This window comes from Populus trichocarpa, chromosome 2 (genome assembly GCF_000002775.5).
Source record: "Populus trichocarpa isolate Nisqually-1 chromosome 2, P.trichocarpa_v4.1, whole genome shotgun sequence".
In the NCBI taxonomy this organism is placed as follows: Eukaryota; Viridiplantae; Streptophyta; class Magnoliopsida; order Malpighiales; family Salicaceae; genus Populus; species Populus trichocarpa.
In genome coordinates, this window is record NC_037286.2 from 13774888 (window position 1) to 13783823 (window position 8936).

Sequence of the window (8936 nt, forward strand, 5' to 3'; positions counted from 1 at the left end):
AAAAATTATTACACTCATGCAACATATCTAGTTAGCTTCGAATCATGTTAGTAAATTTGATTGGAAGCTTTAATTACCAAGAATATACAAATATAATAAAAAATTTACAAATAATGCACCTAAGGATATAATAAAAAAAAATACTATTATAATCCAAGGTGTACAGTATAGCACTAAGAAGAATTAGTTTATTTATTTATTAATTGGTAATGTAAATGTTAATTTACTCTGGACCTGGGCAAGTCCTCTTCCACTCCGTGCTTAAAAAGAAAAGGGTCTCCTCCTTTTCAACCCACCTCTCCTATTTCTGATCAATCCTATTTCTTTCTCTAAAACTTTTTCCTCGGCGCAGCTGATAGAATCCACATGGAGGAACTCATTATTTCTCCATCTTCATCATCTTCACCGGTCTCCTTATCCCAAGAAACCCCACCGACTCTCCAACAAAGGCTTCAATTCATAGTCCAAAACCAACCAGATTGGTGGTCTTATGCCATATTTTGGCAAACATCAAACGATGACAGCGGCCGAATCTTCCTAGGCTGGGGTGATGGCCATTTTCAAGGCTCTAAAGATACTTCTCCCAAACCAAACACCTTCAGCAATAGCCGCATGACGATATCAAACTCCGAGAGGAAAAGGGTCATGATGAAGGGAATCCAATCCCTGATCGGTGAATGTCACGATCTTGATATGTCTCTGATGGATGGTAACGATGCTACCGACTCTGAGTGGTTCTATGTCATGTCCCTTACTCGATCTTTCTCACCTGGAGATGGCATCCTTGGCAAAGCTTATACAACTGGTTCTTTGATTTGGTTAACTGGTGGCCATGAACTTCAATTCTACAACTGTGAAAGAGTCAAAGAAGCACAAATGCATGGCATTGAGACCCTGGTTTGCATACCTACATCGTGTGGGGTTCTTGAATTAGGATCCTCTTCTGTGATCAGAGAAAATTGGGGTCTTGTTCAACAAGCCAAGTCTCTTTTTGGGTCAGATCTTAGCGCTTATTTGGTGCCCAAAGGCCCTAATAACTCCAGTGAAGAACCGACCCAGTTTCTTGACAGGAGCATTTCTTTTGCGGATATGGGCATAATAGCTGGACTTCAAGAAGATTGTGCAGTTGATCGTGAACAGAAGAACGCTCGTGAAACAGAAGAAGCAAATAAACGTAACGCTAATAAACCAGGCCTGTCTTATTTGAACTCAGAGCATTCAGACTCGGACTTTCCTCTACTTGCTATGCATATGGAGAAAAGAATTCCAAAGAAAAGAGGGAGAAAGCCTGGCCTGGGCAGAGACGCCCCACTGAACCATGTAGAGGCTGAGAGGCAGCGGAGAGAGAAGTTGAACCACCGGTTTTACGCGCTGCGTGCGGTGGTCCCAAACGTGTCTAGAATGGACAAAGCATCACTATTATCTGATGCTGTATCCTACATCAATGAATTGAAGGCGAAGGTTGATGAATTAGAGTCACAACTAGAAAGGGAATCCAAGAAAGTGAAATTGGAAGTTGCCGATAATTTGGACAATCAAAGCACCACCACTTCTGTGGACCAATCAGCCTGCAGGCCGAATAGTGCTGGTGGCGCTGGGCTTGCACTTGAAGTTGAGATCAAGTTTGTGGGTAATGATGCAATGATTAGAGTCCAATCGGAGAATGTGAACTATCCAGCTTCCAGGTTAATGTGTGCGCTCCGTGAACTGGAGTTTCAGGTTCACCATGCTAGTATGTCCTGTGTTAACGAGCTTATGCTCCAAGATGTGGTAGTTAGGGTTCCTGATGGACTGAGAACCGAAGAGGCCTTGAAATCTGCTCTTCTTGGAAGACTAGAATAACAGTAAAGATCATGGTTATGGCTGTTCATATTATATAAATATATCATGATCAAAAGCCGATTGTTTTGCTTGTTTTCTATTCTCTATTTTCCATGTCTACCTCCAAATTATGTGTTTATGGAATAAATGAAGCAATCATCCCTTTTTCAACATTACTGGAATCTTGACCCTAAAAAGTGTCTGGACTGAATTTTCTTCACGTTTTTTTGCTGCTCCCCATGCTCATAGCGCTGCAAGTGTACATGACTTGAAAGGAAACCTAACTTGCTATTATGGATGGCAGTGGGGCCATGACTACTATTTTTATATATAAATTTATGTTGTTGATTATTGCATATGTATAGATATACCCCCATGTTATATATATATATATATATAAATATATATGTATTTATATATATATATATACCCCCATGTTAACATTTTTTGTCTGGTAGAATCAAGCCAATTGCCACAAGAAGAGCTATTTTTGTTTTGTTTTGTTTTTTTTCTCTTGGGCCAAAGATGAGTTTTATTTACTTGGCATAAAATATTTATTTCTGTTGCTCCTTCCCGGGCCATGCTTACGTCTCGTATGTTATTGCAGTTCATCTGAGTTTCTGAAATTTTTAAAATAATTAATTTTAATTGAAGTACTAATATTAAAAAAATATATATATTTTTTTGAATAAAAAACACTCATTCCCAGGATATATTTTTAAAACAAAGGAAATAGATGTGTTTGGGAACCTGGACCATACCCTCTCTTACAAATCACGTGTTATTTGCAATTAATATAAGGTCGTACTATTTTACAACCAATAGAGAGGTAGCAGGTGTCCGAACTGTAGGTAACTTTCCTTTTGTTTGTTCCATTGTCTGTTGCGAGCAAAGCAAGTAAAGCAATGGTCCATGCTAAATTAATAGATATAATATAAATATTATTAAATTTGATTTAATAAACTGTGGGTAACTTTAGAGAATTATGTCTTTTTTTATTTAATGGTGGTTACTATTATTAGATCAGCATCTATGTTAATTGATACTATAATTTTTCCAGATAATTTTAAAAATCAAAACAATATAAAAATACTAAAAAATTAATTTAAAATAAAAAAATAAAAAAATTAATTTTTTAAAATATAAAAATAAACAGATTCTTATTAAAAAAACCGCGATGGAATTTGATGATATTGTTTGAGTAAATAAAATTGGAGTCATGAAGAAATGCAGACGAACAGGGATCAGTTGGTCCAGCCGTGCAGGATCCCTGTGGTGATGTTCACTTTTTGTGGTGGAAAAGACCCCTCCACTTACTGCGAAAATCACTTTACCACACATGTGGAAAAATCACTTTATATATATATATATATATATATATGATTTTTCCACATGTGTGGTAACGGCAACTTGTTGAGCCATTTACTACCAACTATGATGATGTATAAGTGTAGGTCCGCGCCTAAGAAAAACAAAGGTATTTGCAGATTTTTTTTTTTTTTTATCATAAAATGATATCATATCATTAATAAATTTCAAACAAAGCTAGGCTGTAAAATAAATAAATATACACATACCAAATTTAACTAAGATTTTGAGACTAATCGTTCCTTGTTAATGTAACTTCAAAACTCACAACATTTGAGACATTTTATAAACAAATTTTGTTATATTATTCTACGTCGAAATGCCTTAATATGTTAATGTTTTGGTGTTTTATTTTTAAATATAGGTATATTTAGAATAACAAAATATCAAACCTCATGGAGTAATAAAATAATTATAATTTTTCAAAAAACATTATCCTAGTCATGTGGGCCAAGTCCACATGACAAGATATTATAGTTACATGGGCCAAGCCCATGCGATCAACTTAATCACTCTTTCTTTTCTATTTCTGTTTTTACCTTTTCTTTCCATTTTTTCTTTCCTTTTCTTTTTTTTTTCTCTCTGTTTTTTTCTTCCTAGCCAAACTAGACACAAACCTCTATGTGTTTTTTTTCCTTGAATGCCATTAACAATTTCTTTTTATGCAAGATATATATGCACACAATTTTTCTGTGCACATAAACTTTATGCATGTTGTCAATAACACCACATTTTTACATCAATAGCTACAACATTCTTAATAGTTAATCATCATCTCCACCAATGGTGTATGGAACAATAACCATAACATGGCATGATGATCAACGACCACCATTGCTAGCCAATGAATTATCAGCTTCACAACCAATTTCTAACACTAATTTCTCCACCAATGATGTCTTCTTCTTGAAAAAAGTCTACGACTGAGTGTATAAACACACTTAACCACCAAGAACAAGAAGAGATTTTTCCATAGAAATCTATATTAGTATAGAAACACACATAGCCGCATAAAACTAACAGATACACACTCTTAACTTTCACTTTTATTTCTCCTTTATAGTAAATTAGTCTCTCTTCACACCTTAACTAACGTAAGCATCATAATGTTCTATGTTCCCACATGGATTGATTTTTTATTTTTCCAATAATAACCTAACCTAAGACGTAGCTAGCCAAGGAAAACCCGTTTTTTATGTGAAGTTTTTTCATGACTTTATTGGTCGCACAGTTTGTGGGAAACTAAACAAAAACCCAATTCATTTCCTTTTACTACTCACAAAAACTCTTTTCATGGTCGATGAAACTTTATAACAAAGGAGATTAATTGATCTTCCTACCACAAGGACTCCAGCTCCCTTGGATTTTCAATAACTCACTCATCAAGTGCAAGTATTTAATAATGTTGTTGTAGCCATACAATAAGAAATTCATTATACAACTCTATTATATGCACCAGTATATGCACCAGGTGTATAAAGATAATTTTAGTTTCATGAAGGAATGAGACAAAATGACATACAAAGTATGCATGATACTTCCACTCTCCGAATGAGCTGCTCTTCCCATAAAAAGCACTCCTCCATGGATCTTAGCCACATGTGTAAAAATCTCTAACAATCCTCTCCTGACTCTCACTCGTATGTTTCCAAACGAAAAGACCTCGACATAAGACGAGATTAACTTCTAAAAATGAACACTAATTTTACCAGGTGAAAGATTTCTTTACACACTTGCCATTCCAAAGAATATATCGTTGTGAAGGTCAGCTTACAGATCCCATGAAACACATAAAAAATATCAAAAATATTCTAGAATTAGTGATAATAAAAAGTAATGTCATGTGTAATATTTTTCCTATAATTTTTCATGGATCTGTTAAGGTATAATATTGCACCCTTAAACCAGGCTCTATCATTGACTTTCACGACTTTTGTGTTAAGATCACCTCTTTTTCTAGCACTAATATCTCAGTAAAAAAGAGTACAATAAAGATCTTTACCATCACCTAAAAAGAATATGAGAGCACCAGAGCATATCTCCATAGATTTAATGAGAAAATACCTAACATGAAGAATATGCACAAACTAATTTCCACTGAGGCCCTAATCAATGGAGTCTACAATTACTTATTGGGAATACATGTATGCACTTCCTAACACGACTCAACTAAGTGTAAAACTAGCAATGATAAATAATATTAGGGTGAAAGAAGGAAGCATAATTGGACAAAGTCACCCACATTTCTACAAAGTAAAGTCTCTAACCAAAACATCTAAAACAAACATTAAATAACACATTCATGATCACTTGACATTTCCTGATCTCTTAATCGCATATTTGACCACCATACAAACTAAGGTGTTAGTTGTTGTTAGAGAAAACATATGAAACCTTAATAAACTTTATTTTTTTCACCACGATTATGGGCATGACATTGAGAAATGACAAGCCTTGAATAAACAAGATAAAAAGATCAATCGCCAGTGGTTACCTTCACTAATTTGTGAAAAAAATACAAAACTTGAGCATAAAAGAAAATAAGTTTGCACACCTGATGAACTACTAGGGATTACATAATCTCCAAATTAGCTCTTGGAATTATATCTCCACTCTCTTTAACCTTTTTAAATAAAAAACAGTAGTGTTTCTACATCTCTATATGAAAATCTCCATGTTTTCATAAAAATCTTCATGTCTTTGTATGTTTTCATTAAAATTATTCAGGTCTTCACATCCATTTGTCACCAAAAAAGGATCAGGGGATTTTCTCCAGGTCTCTATGACCACTTGTCTCAAAAAAAGGATGAGAGATCCTTCTCCAGACTTCATGACAACTTATGGAATACTTTTCTATAAAAATACGTTCCTAAATATATACACAAACCAACTTGCTTTCACACTCACCTTTCATTCTTAAAGACTACTTATTTTAACTAAGAAACAAAAATTAAACTCACCTCTATTTTGCAAGAATGTTGGCAAAAATTTACATGAAGCAATTTCATATAAGAAACATTAACAAAAGCCAACATTCAAACATAGCCAATGTTATATTTATATGCAAGCATAGCCATAAAAAGGTAAATGTGTATATTACAGTTAAGTCTATCAAACACATATTTAAAAGATTTGAGTGAAAAATGATAAAACAAGAAAAAAACTATAATATTATTTTTTTAAAATTGTCCTAGTTGTGTGAGCTTAGCCCATGTGGCCAGACCTTGTGGCCATATAGGTGTGGTCGTGTGGGTTGTGCCTGCATGACCAGCTTGATCACTCTCTCTCTTTCTTTTTTTTCCTTGCCAAATTAGGCACACACCAATATGTAATTTCCTCCTAAGTGCCGCTAATAATTTCTCCCAATAAGATATACACGCACAAACAATCTTTATATTCATATAAACTTTATGGATGCAGGCAACAACACCATATTTTTACACTAATGGATACAACATTCCCAATAGTTAACCACCATCTCCATCAATGGTGCATGACACAATAATCATGATATGATATAATGACCAACGAACATTATTGTTAGCTAATATATTATCAGCTCCATAACCAATGTCTAATGCCAATTTCTTCAACAATGTTTCGTCTCTTTCTCCATGAAAAAAGTCAAAAGTTGAGTGTAAAATACACTCAGCCACCAAGAAGGAAGAATAAATTTTTCCACACAAAGCCATATAGATGTACAGATATACAAAGCCATATAAAACTTATAGGCACATGGAAAATCCATTAATGCACCTCTTAGCCTTGTTGGTGTTTGAGACAACACCCTAACAATAATTGTCTCTCTCCAGCATATGACTTGCACGTATTACTATTACCTCCTCTAGTCCAATCATCTTCCAGCATCTCCCAAACGATCCTGACAACTTTGGAAGGTAAATTTTGAACCTTAAATGAATTTTTGAATAATCTTAACATGTTATTGAATATTGAGTTTTTTTTTTATTATTTTGTATGATTTTGTGTGTTTGATTTTGAATGTGTGTGCTAATAATTTTGTTCGCGGACATGATTTGTGTTTTCAATTTGATGCGTTTTGTGTATGAATATGCATCACAAATATGTTCAATGTATTTTAAAAATATGGTATGAGTTTTTCATATAAAATAAAAAATAAATAAAAAAAATGGTGCTATTTTGATGAATCCTGATTTTATTTTCAAAAGAAATTATTTTGTTAAACATGAACATGAACATAAACATGAATTGATGAGTTGAAGGGTGCCTTTAACAATATCCTTTTGGTTCATTGTTTTCATATGATTTATTAAAAAAAAACTATTTTGTTCTTTTTCTCATCTTTATTTGTAAATATGTCTTTATTAATTTTTGTGTTTTATGACATATTATTCTTATTGTTATGAGTGGACTTGGACTGAGTTAACATGACCTTATATAGACCCAATTAGTAGGAGTGACATTTTTTTCAGGCCTATCTTGGATATATTTAAAAGAGTGGGGCGAAAACCTGATTTTTACCATCCATAGAGATCTAGCACTCATTTTAGAAAATGACCTAATCTATGAGTCTTTTATTTTGAAGGAAAAACATTAAAATTTTCAGATTTTTCAACAATCTTAATCAACGAGTCTCCTATTATAGGGATCAACATCAATTTTTTTATGAATGACCTAGTTAACAAGTCTTTTATTCTTAGGGACGAACATCAAATTTTTCACAAATAGCCTAATCGACGAGTCTTCTATTTGTAAGGACGAACATCAATTTTTTTTTATGAATGACATAATCGACGAGTCTTCTATTCTTAGGGATGAATGCTATTTTTTTCACGAATAACCTAATTGACGAGTCTTTTATTTTTAGAGAGAGACGTCAAAGTTTTCATGAATGGTCTAATCAAGGAGTCTCCTATTTGTAGGGACCACCATCAAATTTTTATAAATAATTAGAAATACATTAAAATAAATCATGAATAATCTTATAAAATAATTTAGACAGTTAATGACATATATGAATAGATTTATGAGAAAATAAATAGAAAAGATGTAGTATTTTGTTTGAAAGAATGTAATATGGGTGACATCAATCTTCCTTTAAGTATAACTAATCCCTTACTTAAATCTTAAGAGTTAATATTTATTTTAGAATTCCTAGTTTTCTTTAATTACTAGGTGGCAACCCAATTTTTCCTTTAATTTAAGAGGTCCTAATGTCACGCTAGGTGTGACAAATTACATCTTCTTATTTTAGATCTAGTTTAGCTTCTAATAATAGGTGCACTACCTTACTGTATGTCTTTCTAAATGTTTTGACAATGCAATATGAATAACATAAATCTTCTAAATTTATTTTCATGTGATGCACACAAGGGACCACATGTTTACATGGAATACCAATCATTATCCATTCACCATATGAGCACTATTTTTTATCCATGTTGCATATGACATTTGAGCAACTGATTAGGATTGATAGGTTAAAAAAAAGAGTCGTCATATAGTTTTATGGTAACTAAAAACCTTAACTAGTATGGTAAAGGTTTTATGTAAGGAGTTGATTATGATAAAGAAAAGATAAAAATCATCTTAAAACATCCTGTCTAAGGTTAGCTAGTTCTTGTTTGTTTTTAATAATAAATGTACCTATTATGCTCCGGTTAAAGCTTTTCTAAACTAGTATATGCTTGATTGTTATTAAAGAGAGAAACTACAAAAATCTAATATAGTGAATTGAGATTTGAGCTTGATAATAAAGCCAAATCCTC

General features: G+C 33.0%; 1 protein-coding gene across 1 annotated transcript; it reads left to right on the top strand.

The window, feature by feature from the left end:
* Positions 1–235: 235 nt before the first annotated feature.
* Positions 236–1994, top strand: LOC7478791 (transcription factor MYC2). Its single transcript, XM_002301396.4, has one exon. The coding sequence runs from the start codon at positions 367–369 to the stop codon at positions 1840–1842; it is 1476 nt and encodes a 491-aa protein (XP_002301432.2). The 5' UTR covers positions 236–366; the 3' UTR covers positions 1843–1994.
* Positions 1995–8936: the final 6942 nt, after the last annotated feature.